Source organism: Lepidochelys kempii, chromosome 2 (assembly GCF_965140265.1).
Source record: "Lepidochelys kempii isolate rLepKem1 chromosome 2, rLepKem1.hap2, whole genome shotgun sequence".
Taxonomy (NCBI): Eukaryota; Metazoa; Chordata; order Testudines; family Cheloniidae; genus Lepidochelys; species Lepidochelys kempii.
Window position 1 is genome coordinate 184,794,952 of NC_133257.1, and position 20,560 is coordinate 184,815,511.

A 20,560-nucleotide genomic window follows, 5' to 3' on the forward strand; every position below is an offset into this window, starting at 1 on the left:
ATGATGCACTACATGATCTCCCATCTTGGCGAGAGGAGGCAATGCATCATAACAGTCACAGGGCCATGGCGCATCACAGGAGATGAAACCTAGCTGGAGAGACCATCCCATAGTAGAAGGGAAGCATGATATACCCAAACTACAACTACATTGATACAAACTGGCCATCAACACGTTTAGGTTTGAAATTAGATGAATGACAGTTTCTGACCATCCGAGGAACTGCCTTCCAAGGGGAGCAGTGGGGTCAAAAAACCTAACTGGTTTCAAGACTGAGCTTGATACGGCTAGAGAGGGAATGGTATGATGAGACTGCCTACAGTGGTACGTAGCTGATCTGTGGCTGCTAGCAACAAACATCTCCCATGGCTGGTGTCTTCGCTAAGTGCTGCAGTGGAGCAGCTGCACCCGTGCAGCTCCGTAAGCGTAAACCAGCCCTTCTTTCAATAGTCCTTCTAAAGCCCTGGCGTGCAACATTTCAACATAGTCGCTCATTAGATCATCTGTCAGAAAAGAATTCATCTGTTTTATTCGATAGCTTGGCATCCAAATCATGAAAATTACATTAAAAGTCTGAAAGTAAATAACATCTGCTGAGCTCATAGCACTCTGCCCAGTGACTGTCAGTAGTTCTTCCTTTGTAAACATGTGTATAAATCACAACACAACACAGAACCTCCATGACAAAGGCATGTTGTTTGTTTTACAGTAGGGCTCATGGATGCATCACCCTCTTCTGCCACTTTTCATGCATCACCTAATGAAAAGAGCCGCTGGCCTCAAGAACAGGGAATGAGACTGTAAATCTTGTAGGCTGTTGAATGTCTTGTTTAACACATGTGGCAGCAGTTGCAGCAATCTTCTGCAATTTAGCTTGTAAAAGATGCTCTATACTGGAACAAACTAAAAAAAAACCTTTATGACTCATTTTGTTGTCACTGTGGGTCAGCTGACTCTTCTTTTTGCCCAGAAATCTAATATGAAAGCTGACACATTAAGTAACAGAAGGCTTATAGTAACTTTCTCATTTTTTCCAAACATTCCTGCAACTTTGTTTAAAATATATATATAATTTGTTTACACCTTCTGGTTTGGTACTTTGGGTTTTACCTCAGTCATCTGGTTGCTAAGCAGCCAGTCTTTGCCATTGTTTGTCCTCATTAAGACGATGCACATGATTAGCATGTCTTTTGCTTCTCAATATGCCCTGAAGTTGAACTGTTATCTTTAAGGTCTCGTCTGGGAATTTATTATTTCACTGCCCCACTTGGATTTCTCTTTTCTATATGGTACAGTGATTTCCCAATAGTAGAAACCTTGACAGTTACTTAACAATTAATAATTATTACGGTATAAGTACTGGTACAAGGTGGGTTTTTTCTTTTCTTTTTGAGAATAAAGGGCCAGATTCCAGGCTGGTGTAAATCCATACAGATCTACTGAAGTCAACAGCACTATGTTGATTTTCACTAGCTGAGGGTCTGGCCATTGAGAATGTTATAAAAAAAACAAAATATAGGCATGACATTTTGCTCACCGTACCCTTCTGAGTAATCCTAGTGGAGTCAAGGTTCTAAGGTGCCAAGCCTTTGACCCTACATAATATCTGTATACTGATGATTTGTGTGACATTAATTTCCACCTCAGGTGTACTTTGCTCATTGCAACTTCAAAATAAGTAATTAAACATAAGCCCCATATACACCTGTGCTTCATGACAGCCATCAGCTAAAGAGCTCTGGCCCACCTACATCTGAAAAGATCCAGTGGATTTTGTTTTGCTCATGGGGTTTTTTTTTTTAAATCTTAGCCATTTTATAATATTCAAAGTCAGCCTGTTGAATCAAGTATGAAAACTTATTTGGCATAGATGCTGATACACATAACATCAGCACCAGATCCCACATATAATCTCATTTGTACTGTCTTAGAACAAAAAAAGGAAGGTCCAGAAATCCGTGGGAGTTGTTACAGCTAATATGCTAACAGTGTTTCCACTCTTTAAGGGGTTAAGAACTTGCCTGTTAAAATTGCTTCAAATAAAAACATAACTGATCAGTTCTGCAACAACATTGTCACTAGGCCAAATCCTGAGACCTTTGCTCACGGCTTACTCCCACTAACTTCAGTGGGAATTATGCCTGAGTAAGGACTTTGAAAGAAATATGAATCCTAGAGTGGAAAAAAAATAATTTTAGTATCTTGCATTGTTCATAAAAATAAGATTTTTGCACCAGGAAAAGGCCAGCTGGCTCACTGTACTTGCCCTTATCTGGATAATCTTAATTCCAGCTTCTTGATTTTTCACCATCTCTGTGAATCCTCTGCTTCTTCAGCACCAAATACAGGTTTATCTTGCATTTGTCTGTACTTCCTGCTTCTTTTACCTCTCACAGTCACTTGTTTTTATGTGTATTAGTTCTATCTAGGTTTCCTATTTACTTGCAGTGCGTTAAAACTTTGCTAGAGATGGACCTGAACCAAAATCTTGGAAACCCCATGCTATGCAGAAGTTTGGAAACTGAGCCTGGATCTGAATTTTATCTCTGAATTATCAACCAGACCTCAGTACGCTCCTCTATATTCCCCAGCCTACAACTAACTATTCTTTCCCATAAAACTGAAATTGCACATCCGAGTACTGCAGCTTGTCTCCATCACTTTGTTTTAAGCTCTTATCAATGTGAAAGATCTTATCAATATCTCTCTCAATTTTTTTTATCCTTTTCATAATTTTAAGAAATGTCTTTTAGGTGATCCCCAAATCTCAGCTTTTTTTGCTCCTTTATCCTTCCTTCATAACTAAAATTCTTCCAATTTGATGTCATATTTGCTGCTTATGCCCTACCCTCTTAAGAGTAATATCTTTCTGACGTACAGTGGCCAATACTGGGCAAAGAGTTTTGGGGTGGGGTGGGGAGGGGAGTCTAGTGCTTCTTTATATAGCAAATGTGTCACCTTCTTAGTTTTATATCTACTGCATGGCTAATACAACCCTGCATCTGGTTTGCCTCTTTACTGCTGCTGAGCCTTATGCTGATGGTTTGAATGATTTTTCCACAAAAGCTCCTATATCTGGTTCAGTGAACTAGATGATTGTTCTATTGAACACATGTTCTCTAGGGGGTGTGTCGACACTACGAAATTAGGTCGATTTTATAGAAGTCGATTTTTAGAATTCAATTTCATACAGTCGATTGCGTATGTCCATACTAAGTGCATTAAGTCAGCGGAGTGCGTCCTCACTACCATGGCTAGCATCAAATTATGGAGCAGTGCACTGTGGGTAGCTATCCCACAGTTCCCGCAGTCTCCGCCGCAGCCCCTTAGAATTCTGGGTAAAGCTCCCAATGCCTGATGGGGCAAAAACATTGTTGCGGGTGTCGTCAGTCACCCCTCCGCCCGTGAAAGCAATGGCAGACAATCGTTTCGGGCCTTTTTAGCATGCATGGAGCCCGCTCAGCTCACCGTCACCGCTGCTGTTGTGGGCAAGTCTACTGTGCGGGCTGTTGTGATCCGAGTAGCCAATGCAATCATTGACGTTCTGTTATCAAGGGTAGTGACTCTGGAAAATGTGCGGGCTGTTTTAGATTTTAGGTGCATCATATTCCTGTCCCTTGTCACTGGTGAAGACATTCCAGTCTGGTCGGTGCTGTAACACCCCATAGCACTTCTGTGGGTGACACATGTAACAGCTCCAGGGCTCTTGCTCTTTTGCCTTGGCCGAGGTACCTTGCCCTACCAGGACCTCCCAGCATTCGACACAGAAGCACCTGCAGCACCTGGCACTGCTACACAGCAGCAGCTCCTGGGTGCCTTCGCAACATATGGTAGGACAGCTAGATGTCCTCGTACATGGCGTAACAGCTCCACCACTTCCACTTCAACTCTGCTCTCCTGCGAGCTGGAGGCTTCTGCCTCAGGCTGCTCTCCCATCTGGCAGCACCGTGCGGTCGCGCCTAGCCCTTGCTCCCATGCCTCATGAAGCCTGGACAGTAGTAAGGAGCAGTTCAACTACAGGCTGAGCAAGTGCAGAATGGTGGTAGAATGTGCCTTTGGATGTTTAAAAGCTCTCTGGCGCGGTTGGTCAGACCTCAGCACAACCAACATTCTCATTGATATTGCTGCTTGCTGTATGCTCCATAATATCTGTGAGAGTAAGAGGGAGACGTTTATGGCAGGGTGGAAGGTTGAGGCAAATTGCCTGGCGTCCGATTTTGAGCAGCCAGACACCAGGGCGATTAGAAGAGCACAGCAAGGCGCGCTGCGCATCAGAGAGGCTTTGAAAACCAGTTTCATGATGGCCAGGCTTCGGTGTGACAGTTGTGTGTGTTTCTCCTTGATGCAAAATCCTTTGTTGATTTTAATTCCCTGTAAGCCAACCACCCTCCCCCCTTCGAAATAAAGTAACTATTGTTTTGAAACCATGCACTCTTTCTTTATTAATTTTTTAAAAATGAGATAACGGACAAGATAGCCCAGGTGGGGTGGGGGAGGACGGAAGGACAAGGCCATATTGCTTCTTGCAGCCACACTAAAAATCAAACTGTTTGAATGACAGCCTTCTGTTGCTTGGGCCATCCTCTGGAGTGGACTGGCTGGGTGCCCGGAGCCTCCCCCTCTGTGTTCTTGGGCGTCTCGGTGAGGAGGCTATGGGACATGGGAAGGAGGGTAGGCAGTTATACAGTGGATGCAGCTGGGGTCTGTGCTATTGTTGGCTTTCCTGCAGTTCCAACAGATGCTTCATCATGTCCGTTTGCTCCCCCAACAGATGCTTCATCATGTCCGTTTGCTCCCTCATCGTGTCCTGCCTCCGCTCTTCATGCTCACTTAATTCTTTCCTGGCCTCTGCACTGAATGCCTCCATGCATTAAGCTGTGCCCTATCAGTGCAGGAGGACTGCATGAGCTCGGCAAACATGTCATCGTGAGTGCTGTTTTTTTGCCTTCTAATCTGTAATAACCTCAGGGTCGGGGGATGATAGGGGGAGCACAGAAACATTCTACGGTCTACGATTCTGGGGGACTGCATGGCCACCTGTGCTGCTGAGTTTGCCATGCTGACCAAACAGGAAATGAAATTCAAAAGTTCCCCGGGGCTTTTTCTGTGTACCTGGCTAGTGCATTGGAGTTCTAAGTGCTGTCCAGAGCGGTCACAATGGAGCACTCTGAGATAGCTCCCGGAGGCCAATACCATCGATTTTTGTCTGGACCACCCCAAATTCGACTAAGCAAGGTCCATTTTAGCGCTACTCGAAATTCAACTCAGCAAGGTCGATTTTAGCTGTGGGGAGGAGTACAGAACTTGATTTTTAAGAGCCCTTTAGGTCGACGGAACGGGGTTGGTTGTGTGGATGCAGTCATTTTTAAATCGACCTAACATGGCTAAATTCGACCTAACCCCGTAGCGTAGACCAGGCCTTAGTTTCTTGTTCCTAGACCAGTTAGCAAATAATTGACAAATGTAGGGTCACATAAACAATTCAAAACCTTTCCAATCTGATTGCGTATTCCTCACTATCTATCTGGTCTCTGATTTTAGTATTGTCTGCCACTTGGAGATATATATTTTTCACTTCCTGCTTCAAAATGGTTCAGAAGCTTGGAGTAGAAGTGCTGAAATCAAATCTTTGGGCTCCCCACATCAACCTATTTCCACTGCAGAAAATTTCCATCTAAATCTGTATTTTGGCTCATATGTGTTGGGCCATCAGTAAGCTCAGTGCTCTATAAACATAGCCAATGTTCCACCCACAGGGGCTTTCAGTCTAACTTGGCAGAGAATTATTATAATAAAATAAATCCTGACACTTTATAAATATGTAAGAAGGCACAGTCACTGTGCGAAGGAGCTTACAGTGTAAATATATACAGAAATATCTGATAAATTCACTTATCCCCTGACTGCACTTTATCATATACCTTTGACTGCCTCCCTTGCCCTCTGGCCACTAATCCATCTCGTTGGTGTTTATTCTAAGTAGAGCTGTCCAAAACTGGTTAATGGGAAATTGTGATATTTCAAAAATTTGTTTTCCATTCTGATTTGGAACAAAAGCATTTTTTAGAAAATTTCCTTTAAACTGAAAGGTCTGTACATTTTTCGTTTGGGAAATTCTGATATTTCTGAGAGAAAATCTGCTCTCTGGACCCAGTAGCTGCTGACTGAAATTAACAGGATTGTCAGTTTTGCTGCCCACCACTGAATAGCAGGGGTAAAACTGACAAAATTCATGTCAATTTCAGTCAGCAGGTGCTAGGGCTTCCCAGGTTTGAGGGTCTGGGAGGGACCTACCACACAGACGGCCCTGGGGCAAAGGACCCCAAAGCTTCTAGACTGCTGGACCTACTGCCTCTCCAGGCTCTGTGGAGCTTGGGGCAGCTAACTCACCATTTGGTGTCAGACAACCTGGGGAGTCAGCTGGCCTGGGAGTCTAGACGCACTGGGATCCCCAGCCTCTGGGCAGCCTGCCGTCTCTCAGAAAACACATGCTTTTCTCCAATGAAGGCATAGTCCAAGTGTTAGACTAGAAACAGCTTTTCTGTAAACATTTCACAGCTTCCATGTCCATTATCATGTAGCTCTGCAGGGTTAAAAATGTGGAGTTTTACTTCACAGAAAGGGGAGATTCTGAGTTTCTTAGTGAGTTATACGTAAGAATAGGATATGATGCTCAACCAGTGCACCAGAGTCCTGACCCAGCAAAGCCGTTAAGGACATGCATGACTTTAAGCATGTGAGTAATCCCACAGTCAATGGGGTAACTCAAATCCTTAAAGTTACACACAAGCTTGAGCACTTCGCTGGGCTCGAAGAGAAGGAGGGAGTACCAAGCACTCAGACTGTCATGGTCAGAGGTGCATAAATGAGTGAGAAATTAATCAATAGCAAAAAACCCATTGACTTCGATACAGAGAGGGTCTTACCCAGGATATTTTAGAGCAGGAACGGGCAAACTTTTTGGCCTGAGGGCCACATCGGGGTATGGAAATTGTATGGCGGAATTGGAGGTGGGGGTGCAGGAGGGGGTGAGGGCTCAGCTCTGGCTGGGGTACAGGCTTTGGGGTGGGGCCAGAAATGAAGAGGTCAGGGTGCGGGAAAGGGCTCTGGGTTGGGTTGCAGGGGTGGGGTGGGGCTGAGGATGAGGAGTTTGGGGTGAAGGAGGGGGCTCCAGGCTGGGACTAATGGATTAAGAGGACAGGAGGGGGATCAGGGATGTGGCAGGCTGTTGGGGCATAGGGGAGGTGAGCGCTCTGGGGTGGGGCTGGAGATAAGGGGCTTGGGGTACAAGAGGGGGCTCTGGGCTGGGATAGAGGGGTTCGTAGGGCGAGGAGGGTGGGAATCAGGGCTGTGACAGGGGATTGGGGTGTGGAGGGATCAGAGGTGCAGGCTCTGGGCAGTGCTTACCTGCAGGGGCGGTGCCTGCAGATGGGGCAGCATGCAGAGCTGCCTGGCCATGCCTCCACATACTACATAGGAGCCGGAAGGGGGTCATGCTGGCTGCTTCCTGGGAGCCATGCAGAGCGGGGCAAGCCTACTACCCTGCTCCCCGGCCGGAGCACCGGAGAAGGGCAAACCCCCACCCCCACTCCCTGGCAGGAGCTGAGGGCCAAATTAAATGGTCTAATGGACTGGATGTGGCTTGCGGGCTATAGTTTGCCCACCCCTCCTCTAGAGGGTTGCATAGAAGGAACCTAGGCAGCCATAGGAAGAAATGAGAGAGAGACATGATCAGGGCAGAGCTATGTCCTGACTCTCAAGGCGCTGAAAGGGTACGAACTTGATGTGAGTGAGGATTCTGTTCTTCTTCCTGTTTGCTATGAAGGAGCTTACTCTCCCCTCCTCCTATTCCATGGCCCTTTCCCCTTAACCATTAATCGCCATCTCTGCTGAAATCTTTTTGGAATATTTAAATGAACAACAGCTCTTAAAATTCATATATCTGTCATGGCAGAAATAGCTTCAAAAGTCTGGTTCCTGCATTCACAAATAGGCACTGTAATACGTGGCTTGATCTTCAAGAGTGCTTGGCCCCCAGTAGCTCCCAATGACTTCAGCACAGGCATTGACAGTAAATGCTGTGTGCTCAGTACTTGAAAAATCAGGCTGATCACGTAGACCAGGAAGGAGCATGGTCCTGCTGTCCTCTGATGATATTGGAGGGGAGGATAAAAGGCAACCAGCACTTCCACCCCAAAGGCAACAGAAAGATGGGAGGAGGAGAGGAAACGAAAGGTTGATTTGGAATGAAGTCCCAATTCTCCTAGACTGAATCCAGGTTTGTAGCAGGGCTTGTGCCAGAGTCTCAGGTTGGATATGAACCTGAGATGGCACTTTTCTGAGCTTAACAAAATATGGTCATAGAGCCAAATTCTCTGCTGGCATAAAGTGGCATAGATCCATAAAAAGATCTGTGCCAACTGCTCTTGGGAGTCAAATGAAGGCTATTATACTGGTCAACAAGTGCAATGTTTATTACTTTGTGTTGGGTCAATTATTTCCGAACTGTAGTCTTGCTTTTCATATACTGGGGAGGCTACCAGTTTTATTGACCACGAGGTATGATACCTTGGGGGAAGGGGATCTTTTCAGGGGCTCAGCAGTTGTTGGTGGAGCATAACTGTGTGCCCCCATGGTTATTGCTTTTGGTGGACTATATTTGTTATAAATTGCTTATATTCCCAGAAAGAATTGGCTTAATTTTATTACCTTCTTTTTTCAAGAGGTCTGAATTTCTACAGTCTTGTATGGATTGTTGGACTAGCTAACTCCTGTGGACTGAGTCTCCAAAACTGCATTCTCGGTGTAGTGCAGCTCTGAGAAGGACAGGACTGTTCCAATTTTAGAAACTTGCCATTGGTTCCTGATGTGGAAAGGCCTTCATTTATCTATATTAGACCAGTTCTGCTGGAGCTATTGCCATCAATTCCCCCTTTCCTGATCTCTAAATAATAATCTGTCAGAGGTCTGTGCCATGTGTCACTTAGACCAGGTGGGAATCACTGCAAAAGTAATAATTATAGTCTACACGCTACTGGATTTGCTGACACAATAAAACTGAAAGAAAATCCCACCCAGCAACTACACTAGCCAGCTCCCCACTACATGAGGTCCCTCCTGGCCAGCTTGGGGGCACATCAGAAAGCTTGTACTGCCACTGCCCATACTGTACCTATCAAGCATTCTTACAACTACAATACCCACCTGCTGAAGTGAAGAAACAGATTGACAGAGCCAGAAGAGTACCCAGAAGTCACCTACTACAGGACAGGCCCAACAAAGAAAATAACAGAACGCCACTAGCCATCACCTTCAGCCCCCAGCTAAAACCTCTCCAACGCATCATCAAGGATCTACAACCTATCCTGAAGGATGACCCATCACTCTCACAAATCTTGGGAGACAAGCCAGTCCTTGCTTACAGACAGCCCCGCAACCTGAAGCAAATACTCACCAGCAACCACACACCACACACCAGAACCACTAACCCAGGAACCTATCCTTGCAACAAAGCCCGTTGCCAACTGTGTCCACATATCTATTCAGGGGACACCATCATAGGGCCTAATCACATCAGCCACACTATCAGAGGCTCGTTCACCTGCACATCTACCAATGTGATATATGCCATCATGTGCCAGCAATGCCCCTCTGCCATGTACATTGGTTAAACTGGACAGTCTCTATGTAAAAGAATAAATGGACACAAATCAGATGTCAAGAATTATAACATTCACAAACCAGTTGGAGAACACTTCAGTCTCTTTGGTCACTCGATTACAGACCTAAAAGTGGCAATTCTTCAACAAAAAGACTTCAAAAACAGACTCCAATGAGAGACTGCTGAATTGGAATTAATTTACAAACTGGATACAACTAACTTAGGCTTGAATAGAGACTGGGAGTGGATGGGTCATTACACAAAGTAAAACTATTTCCCCATGTTTATTCGCCTGCCCACCCCCCACTGTTCCTCAGACTTTCTTGTCAACTGCTGGAAATGGCCCACCTTGATTATCACTACAAAAAGTCCCCCCCACCCCGCTCCCTTGCTGGTAATAGCTCACCTTAAGTGATCACTCTCATTACAGTGTGTATGGTAACATCCATTGTTTCATGTCCTCTGTGTATATAAATCTGTGTATATAAATCTACCTTCCACTGCATGCATCCGATGAAGTGAGCTGTAGCTCATGAAAGCTTATGCTCAAATAAATTTGTTAGTCTCTAAGGTGCCACAAGTACTCCTTTTCTTTGTACCTATTCTGTTAACATACAAATAACGTTGGCCATGAGGGTTGCGAATTTGGAAAGTCACTTAAATAAATAAATTCCACGTAATGTGCAGGGATTCCTGGCCCGTAGTTGTAACACTCTGCACTACCTTGGGGGGACTTGGGTTTGATTTCTGTTTTTTTGATTCCTGTGCTTGAACCGGCAGGGGCAATGAATGCCTGGGTGTGCAGTGCATTTCAACTCAAAGGGAGGAAACATCCCCTTCACTCCCATTACTTACTGACTACTAAGGCCCAAATCCTAGGAAGACACCCTAAATGAGGAGGAAAGAGATCCATTTTGTTAGCATACCTAACATTTTCCATGACCTGATTGCCAAAATTCCATTTTCTTGGTGACAATAAGGTATAATACAAAAAAGAAAACAACATGAAGTTATACCAAGAGAGAAATAAATTTACATTCAAACATGGTAGACACTTTGTGATGCTTAACATTTTGGGGCAAATAAAAGGGAGCACACAGCAGGCCATAGAGGAGCAGCAGCAATGCCTTTCTTGTTTAAAAAAAAATAGTCATCATGACTCATTTATAGAGGAAATGAGGGTCAAGCCTCTGGAGTTTGCTTTACTTCAGCAATACTTATGACTTGAGCTGCACAGTTCTAGCAGCACTTATAAACCAGCTTCCTCCCACGCTAAAGGATTATCATCCATTTTCATTATAGGCAACTTTTAACTTGACTAGGCTTGACCCTGGACATTTTGTATGTACAGAAAATCTGAGGTCTGGCTCTGGCTTCTGTGATGAAAGCACTTGGGTGAGCTGAGGAACAGAGAGGAGAGAGAAGATGACTGGAAGGCAGAGATTAAGTGAATGACTGTTCATCTAGACCCATGCAATGCCTACGAGAAATAAATACATTTGTCATTAGGACTAACTACTGAAGATAGACTTCACTGCTGTGTACCTGCCAAAGCGTTGTCTATGCCCATATTTCATGAAACTGTTCTAGGATTTATCGAGCAGCTTGGATAAGTTCACATTTCTTTCTGGTTTTGTCATCAATGCAGAACTTTCCACTAGGGCTGGCCAAAAAACAACAGTTTTGTTTTGTGAAAAATTCTGGGGTTTCAAACTTTGTTTTCATTGTGATGTGAAAGGAAGCCACAGCCTTTCACAAAAATACCCAAGTGCAAGGGACTGACTTTATAGCTTGCTGGTTAAGGCATTCAGTTAGGATGTTAGAATCACAGAATCATAGAACTGGAAGGGACCTTGAGGTCATCTAGTCCAGTCCCCTGCACTCAAGGTTCAAGTCCCTGCTCTGAATCAGGCAGAGTCGGGACTTCAATCTTGATCTCCCACCTCCCAGGTGAGTGCTTAAAAGACCAGAGAGACCAGAATTGCATGCAGTGTTCCAGATGAGATCTCACCAGCACCTTGTACAAAGGTAATAATATGTTCATATCTTTACTGGAAATACCTTACCTAATGCATCCTAGGATTGCATTAGCCTTTTGCAATTGCATCACATTGGCAGCTCACAGTCATCCTGTGATCAATCAATATACCCAGGTCTTTCCCCACCTCTGTTGCTTTCAGGTGGTAAGTCACCTGCTTATAGCAAAATTTGTTGTTAGTCCTTAAGTGCATGATCTTGTACTTTGCGCTATTAAATTTCATCCCATTTCTATTACTCCAGATACGGATAACCCTTGAAAACTGGGGTAACATAAATTAGATGAAATTTAGATTTCTGAGACTCTCACAGTAAAGACCCGTTCTCTCTCAGCTAGATCATGTAATTCTACTGAAGTGAATGGAGTCTCACTAGAATAACTGAGATGAGAATCTGGCCCTAAAGCTCTATTCAACATCATTTGCTATAGGTACACCTGCTGGCCTTTGCTCTGTCCAATGAACCATAGCCTTATATTTCTTTGTCTTACTCTAAGGGATGGCTGAAAAAAATGATTATTTTCTGTATGTGGAATTTACAAGTCTAAAGTGCGTAGCATTTTGCTCCTATCTGAACCAAATCTAATTGGCATGTACTGAAGGTCAGGTGTATTTTGCTTTCCATTCACAACAGCTGACTGCTAAAATGATTCTCATTAATATAGCAGTGCAAGTGTGGTGTTTTAATAATGCTCCCTTTCTAAATGCCGTTTACAAACTTATCTGTATCAAGAAAACTTACTGAGCTGTCACCGATACTCATCTACAGGACTCACTTAGGAATTCCATTGGGGAGTCAAGCTCCCCTGGCTGGGAAACAGCCCCATTATTACAATTGTTAATGAAACAGGTACAGTATGACCGATCAATGACAAAAGCCTAAATGACAGGAATTCAATTTGATAAGTTCTGGCATGGGCATTTGGTTAAAAAGCAGCTCTACTGTGAAATGACTTATATACAATAAGAAAACTTTGCAGCCTAAACAGGGAGGATGATTGCACTTGAATTTAGATGCAATAGCTTCATTTCTCTAAACAGATCTGCAACCTGTTTACAGTGTCTGAATGCTCAATGCCAACATCACAAGAACTTCATTTTATATTCATCACAGATATGGATTGGAGGTTTTCTGAGCTGAGCCAAGGGTCCTTGGTCTCCTATTACAAGTATTGAGGCTCAGTGGAGTCACTCGTGATACTTGCCAGTGTAAAAGGAAAATCAGGCCCAGAGTTTATTCCAGTCAGTCAGTGCAGAGTGTCATTTTCAAAGTTGGATATCTGTGATGCCACAACTGCAAAATCAACTCATGCGTCAATTGGAAATGGACTTTCAAAGGCATGAAATGGGTAATTCCATGCCCCAAATGGCTGGTTTGGTATGTGCACTATTACCCATTTTGCATGAATGCCCATTTGTATGTGTATATACAAGTTTTGTGCATGGGGTAGATGCACTCACAAATCAAGTGAGCCCAACTCAGTCACCCATAGCTGAAAATGTGGTCCTACATCTGAAGTACATCTGGGCAAACCAACCAAATTTTGTTTTATGAGCATTCACATGAAAAAATGATAGCTTTCTACCTGCAAAAACTGCTTATTTTGTTTCAGTAAAATATTGCTTCTCTTTAGGCAAATCTGCTTTTATTGCTGGCACTGAGATTTTTTTCACACAAGGCTCAAGTCAAGTCATTACTAGCCAGTGCTAAGTCAGATATGCATCAAGAGACAGTAGACGTTTTTCTTTACTCTGGATTGCAGGGTGGGTAGGGGAAAGGAGAATAAACAGATCGACTTCCCATTTTACTTCGGATATCCTGATGCCCCAGAAGGAGCCACAAACCTAATTATATATAGAGAAAATAATGCAGTCCCTGAATATTTGGTCAGCAGGTGAATAGGTGAGAGGTAAGAAAGAAAAGGACAAAGACAAAAGAAAAATATATCTGTTTATGTATATCAGTAGAGGGAAACAAAAAGTGTAGTTATTCATAGAGATAGAACACCACTGTCTTACCTGAAATTAAAATTTCTTCTGTATACTTTTATTAAAATACTCCCCCAAATAAATGTGTTAGCCCAATACCTTAGCTCATTTTCTTCCCCTTAGAACTACCAACTTTATTTCCTTCACAATATGTACTCACCATTTTAGGAAGTGGCATGTAAAGCATCTGTGGGGAAGAACAGGAAATGCCCTTTTTCCCCTTAGGTTTTCTTTTTAAGTTGTTTTTTCTATTCCCTTGAAAATAATCATAGCAGCAGTTTGCATATTTGATATTTATTCAGTAGTGTGGAGGGGGAAGCAATAACTGCATGCTATATTACCTGCCCTTTTAAAATATTCATTGACCAGTAACCTATCCCTCATCTATGAAGCTTCATGAAGTATTAACTCTTTATGCAGGGGAGATCTCCATTAAACACTGTAGACCAAATCCTGCAAGATTAAACCATGTGTTATCCTATTAACATCAATAGGGTTGCAAGCCATTTCAGTCAGCTCAGAATTTGCTACTGATATCTTTGTTTAGAAACATTATTTAATTATATTACTTGTATGTGGCCCACAGGGTGGTAGGTAGTGGGTTCAAACTTCTGGATTGCTACTACAGATTGCTACAGGTATGAAGACCAGATCCCTCTCTGGAAGATTCATTATACTAAAAAGGTAGATTTTTAGTATTTTCCATTACCTGTATGCTGATACATAGAGAGTGCATAAATGTGCTGGGTATCTTTAATTGCTGTCACTAACCTGGGAGATATTTTTCTTTATTTACCTGTGAGCTAGTCACTGGCTACGCAGTAGATCTCCACAGTGCCAGCAATTCAATGTGCAAGTCAATTTTGGGTTGTTATGCAAATATCTCCACTACGGAGCATATTTAATGGTGTGTGACTCTCATACACAGACCTGTACTTTACAAAAGTAGATGGAAATGGGCATACCTATGAAAGAATGCCTGATTTTCTGTGGTGTCCATCGACACCTATAAGAAAGAAATTTCTGGATGGCAATTTCAATGGAAGCCAGCTCACCTTGGCTATAAATCAAACCCTAGTGGCTTGGTGATTATGGTCACTGAACAACCAGAGCTCCCCATTGACCTCAATTGGGACTATAGATGCTCAGCACCTCAGAAAATTAGGCCTTGAAGATGCAAATAGAATATTTAAGTTGTTCTGGTCTGATGTCTCTGAAGATTTGTCCCAAATTATTAAACCCAACACTAATAAAACTTGACTAATTATAGAAGAAGTCAAGATGTGGGCTCAGTTAGGAAAGTTCCACTGAATTCAATAGGGACAGAACTAATCAGTATCTATACCAATAACTCTAAAAAATCTATAGCATTTAATGAAGAATTATCTCCTTCTCATGCGCTTTTTAATCATCCTATCAAACATTATAGCAGGGATTAGAATTCTTTATTGAATTCAATAACATGGTGCAAAAATTGAAATGTTATAATTTTCTATTACCTTCTATAGGATTTATCCAAAAGGTCCTAAAAGGCACAAGTAACCATAGGTGCTGGAACTAGAGGTGCTTGGGGTGCTGCCGCACCCCGTCTTGAAGTGGTTTCCATTGTATGCAGGGTTTACAATTCAGTTAAATAGCTCTCAGCACCCCCACTATACAAATTGTTTCAGTACCCCTGCAAGTGACAAGATCCCAGAGAAATAAATTCTCTTACAGAATACATTAGTCAATTCCTTCCTTTTTTTAGGTGCGGAACTAGAGGACCCTACAAAAACTGGCCTTTTCCGTCTCACTAGATCTGTGGGGTCAAATACACAGGAGCCATAATTTAGAAACATATGTACATAGTATAATTTATAATTATTACAAATAATTATTAATTTTGAACCCACATAAGGTGGTTCTTACTATATATCTAACACACCCTTTCCGTTGTACTTAGGTGCCAAATAAATGCTTGTAATACCTAATAAATTACTATTATCATCACAGTATTCCTAACCATTCAAGCTGCAGACTTTTGAACATAGCAGGAATTTATATTCTGTTACAAGCAGGCCTAGTTATATTTGTTGCCCTTTGAATACACATCTGATACAACAATATCTACAGTATACTGTCCCTCAGGCTCATACATTAAATTAAGGGCAGATAATCTGAAAACTTGTGTTTATGTAGAGTAAAGCAAACATATTAGGGAATTCCTTAACATAAAGTCGTATGTTCTAAGCACATGTTCTAAGCACGTTTGTTGCTTTATATTACAGGCTATACAATATTTTGTGTATTCCAATGCAATGACCCAAAGCATAAAGGATCATTGACAGCATGGTTGAGAGGAATGAGGCCTGATCTACACTTAAAATTTAGATTGACATAGCTACACTGCTTAGGGGCGTGTGAAAAATCCAGCAGGTGTAAATGCAGCTAAATCAATGGATTCAACAGGTGTAGATGCAGCAAAATCAATGGAAGAATATTTGCGTTGACCTAGCTATTGCTCATGATGGTGGTGTTCTTATACTAACAGAAAAACCCTGTCCACCGGTGTAGACTGCATCTGCTTTATGGGGTTATGCTGGCCTAGCTATGATGCCTAGCTATGCCTGTATAGTCCCCATAGTGTAGACATGGCCATAGTGTGGTGCTGGGAGTTAGATTCTCCTGAATTTTCTGGGCCACATTCAGACCTCATGTGAGTGCATCTTCAGCTGTGTGTCCTTGAACATATCATTTAGGGTTCAATTCAAGTACACTTACCCATGCTGAATTGTACCTTACTCTGTGAGCAGTTGCATTGAAACCAATCATTAAGGTGCTAGTCAATATGAGCAAGGGTATCAGAATCTTGAACTTACCCTTTCTATGCATCAGTTTCCTCATCTGTAAAATGGAGTTCACAATACTTACCCAGTCAATGCAGGGTTTGTGAGGATTACTTGATACTTGTACATGGCATTGCAGTTTACTGTTGATTGGGATATACTTCCATATAAGGAATGTGATTCAATTATGAGAGGCTGTCCAATTAGAAATGCCTAATAAACATCTTTGTAGACACTTGCACAAATCTGCATGGCAACAAAGTTAGATTTTCACCAACCACTCACTTCCTGCCTGCTAGAGCCCTCCAAATTTCAGCTGCTTTTCTGGTAGCCTGAAATTGTGCATCTCAAAACATGCTCATCAGGTACTGCAGTATTGCTTGGCTGTCATCTTTTTGAATACAACAGTTTGTGTATGCACATTTCAAGCCTGCTTTCTGAAATATGGCCCCATGAGTCTTTATTCCTCAAAAGTTTTTATGCTGCTGAAGAGCTCCCTGTTCATTTTTAAAGTGGCTTTTTCTGTACAATGGAGAATACAATGTCCCTTCTGATCGCATCTAAAATAAATACTCAAAACATAAATATACACGTTACGTGTGTTGAAGTCTTTATATGCAAATAACAGTATTGACGGATAAAAACTTCAGACATCCAGGCCTTTTGCTTGTTCAAGTGTGGTGTGAGACTGGCAAAGCTAAAGATTATTGTTCGACTAGAAGTCATTTAGCAGTATCATGGCCTCTTGCCAGATGAGCCTAACTCCCATTGGCATTACTGGGAGTAGTATGGATGTATGACCAGGAGAAGAGTAATTTTATAGATAAATATTTTGCTTGATCTGATTTTAGGATCAGAATTAGTCCTTTTTGTTGTGCAGAAAGCATTTTTAACTCATCCAAGAAGCGCCTCATGCACACAGTAGTAGCCAAGTCTGATTAGATGAACAGAACCTAAAGCTTTATAACTTTTTGCTTGGCTCTGCCTGAGGACAGTATCATACAGCACCAAGGAGCCATGGCCGAGCACACACCTTCATGCACCTCATCTGTACACGGGGTAGAGTGCTGAGTGTCTCCTGTGAGGCACTTTCAAATCCCATGGACTTCTCTGGGAGACAAGGTTGCTCAATACCTACCAGGTAGATCCTGGTGGAGTTGGGCCCTCAGTGAATAACTGTCTCTTTTTTCATCTCCTCTAAAAATGCTTCTGTGTTCTACAGTGATGTCCCACAGCCCTACAGTTCACAGTAGTATTGGATCATTATTGCAGAATATTGATGGTGCAGGGCTTTTTCTTTTAAAGATAAAGGTGTGCCTTTATTTAGAGAATTCTCTAATTCTCTTCCTTGTGGTACCAAAGAACACTCTCAGCATGGCCCAAAGCATAGGTGCTGACTCTCTGGCTGCACAGATGGAAAAAAATCTTGGGTGCTTAGCACCCATCAGCAGCCAGCCCCCTGGCGCCTCCCATCCACCAGTGGCCCCACCAATCAACTCCTCCCTCTCCCTCCCAGTGCCTCCTGCCTGGCCCTTCAGATGTTTTAATCTGGCCCTTGAGCTCCCGCAGCGTGTAGTAGGCACTGGGCGGGAGGGGGAGGAGTGGGGAGGAGGAGCGCTCAGGGGAGGGGGCGAACTAGGTGGGAAGAGGCAGGGTGGGTGTGGAGTGGGGGGTCGAACATGGGCGGGAAGAGGCGGGGTTGGGGTGGGGGCGCAGCCTGGTGCAGAGCAGCAGGTTGAGCATCCCCGGGGCCTGGAGGAAGCCGGCATCCATGAAAGTACTGTGGCTTCCTATACTGTTACTACACTGCTTTAGGTCATTATTGTGGAATTCTGTGGAATACTACAATATATATATACTGTGGGCTAAAGCAGCAGTTTGACTTAAATCCAGATACAATGTGCCCCTTATCAGCTAAAGCAGGGGATGGCAAAATACGGCCTGGGGGCTGCATCCAGCCCTTCAGACATTTTAATCGGGCCCTCGAGCTCCCGCTGGGGAGCAGGGTCCAGAGCTTGACCCGCTCCGGCAGTCCCTCTGGGGAGCGGGGTCGGGGGCTTGCCCTGCTCTTCATGTGCTGTGGCTCCACGTGGCTTCTGGAAGCAGCAGCATGTCGCCCCTCTGGCTCCTACACATAGGGGCAGCCAGGGGACTCCACATGCTCCAGGGGGCTCCAAGAACTGCGGCCAATGGGAGCTGCCTGGATGCACCTCCACATAGGAGCTGGAAGGGGGACATGGCGCTGCTTGAGGTAAGTACCAACCGGAGCCTGACCCCCTTCTGCACCCCAATGCTCTGCCCCAGCCCTGATCCCCCTTCTGCCCTCTGAACTGCTCGGTCCCAGCCCAGAGCACCTTCCTGCACACCCAACCCCTCATTCCCATTCCCATTCCCACCCCCACCCCAGAGCCCACACCCCAAGCCGGAGTCACCCCCCCCTCCACACCCCAATCCCCTGGCCCAGCCCGGAGCCCCCTCCTGCACCTGAACTCCTCATTTCTGGCTCCACCCCAGAGCCCACACCCCCAGCCAGAGCCCTCACCCCTTCCCATACCCAACCCCCAATTGCATGAGTATTCATGGCCCACCATACAATTTCCATACCCAGATGTGGCCCTCAGGCCAAAAAGTTTGCCCATCTTGGGCTAAACTGCCATTAGGTCCTGTGGTTTCTAAATATCTATCCGGACATAAGCAGTTAGGGTCAGAGACCATCTTTTTGTGCTGTTTTTGTACAGTGCCTAGCACAATGAGGCCATGGGCCATGCCTGAGGCTCCCAGGCACAACTGCAATGCCAATAAAAAATAAATTGTGAAATTGTCCAGTAAACAGAAGAGCACCATTATTTTGGAAATCTGCTTTGTTTCATATACTTTTCTCTTCCTAATTATACACAGGTTGACCCAGAAACTTTTCGCAAGTAAATCTATGAAACATTTAAGAGCACAGAAATTGGAGATGAGTGGTTGTTTTTTTTAGCAAAGTAATTTGAGCCAGATAATTAAAATGGATTGGGGGAAGAAAACCATCTCTTATAGAGAGCGGGTACGAATTCTTGCACCAAAATGACCATTCAGGCCCTATTTCAAATACTGATGTGTTTAAAAGGGAATGCCCAAGTTCACAGAAGCATCTGTCAGAAAATAACCCACAACTGTTTCCTGAACCTGCAACACATTCAGTTATTCCAGCCATGAACAAGTGAAAACCTTGGACCCATTCTCATGCCAAGTATTAAAATATCTATTGAAAGGGATTGATTCCCCCTCCCCCTTAAGAAAAATAAATCTCAAAACCATTTCTCCCCCTCAATTCAAACTCTAGGGTCACCCAGGTGAATGGCAAGTGTTCTGAAGTCTGGCCATTATAAACATGTAATAGGCTTAGAACATTATAAGCCACAACAATAATAAATCACTATTTTTAATCCTTGTCCAGAATTTCAATTTACAAAAATATACCTCCAGCATAGAGTAAAATCTGCCTTTTTTTTTTAAATACCAAATGGATTAAATACCTTTGATTCCTGGCTGGTAGTAGATGCTGGAGAGGGGGGTTGATCTGTGTTCTCTAGTTCATTCTCTTTCTCCACATTATCCACACTGACTTCAGTAGTGTTGCTTGGCGGAATCATTTTACCTCTAAAATAATACCGTTGCTATCGGGAAGAGAGCTCCAGTCCTCTCCTGCTTTTGTTTATTTAATTTGTTCTTTCTTCTCCGTTCCTGCAGCGCAAACACACTCCTCTCATTCTCAGTTTGGCTATATTTGAAGGCTAGAATTCTCTGGATTTTCTTTTTCTTCTCCTCTTCCTCCCTCACTCCCCCCTCCCCCGCCCCCTTCCCCTCTGTAATTCTGCTGCAAGGGAAGTAAGTTATTGATGGCTCTGTGGGTCAGTTGTGTGTCTGCTTCTGTGTTTTTCTTGCTCCTTCTTTCCTCAGAGTGAAGCCTGGAGGTGTAGAACAGAGAGTCGTGACTGTCAGCCCAGTGATCAAATGGGAGTGAGCTGAAGCAGAAAGCCTGAGCTGCTCACACACATGGGGCACTG

The 20,560-nt window shown here is 43.6% G+C and overlaps 1 protein-coding gene across 1 annotated transcript in view; it reads right to left on the reverse strand.

Annotated features, from left to right (window-relative positions):
• STAC (SH3 and cysteine rich domain) overlaps positions 1–20,302 on the reverse strand; it is a 106,132-nt gene extending 85,830 nt beyond the window's left edge. Inside the window, exon 1 of the mRNA XM_073329503.1 lies at positions 20,030–20,302. Within this exon, the coding sequence (XP_073185604.1) occupies positions 20,030–20,146 (117 nt within the window). The 5' untranslated portion in view covers positions 20,147–20,302. The remainder of the gene's footprint in view (positions 1–20,029) is intronic.
• Between the last annotated feature and the right edge of the window lie 258 nt (positions 20,303–20,560).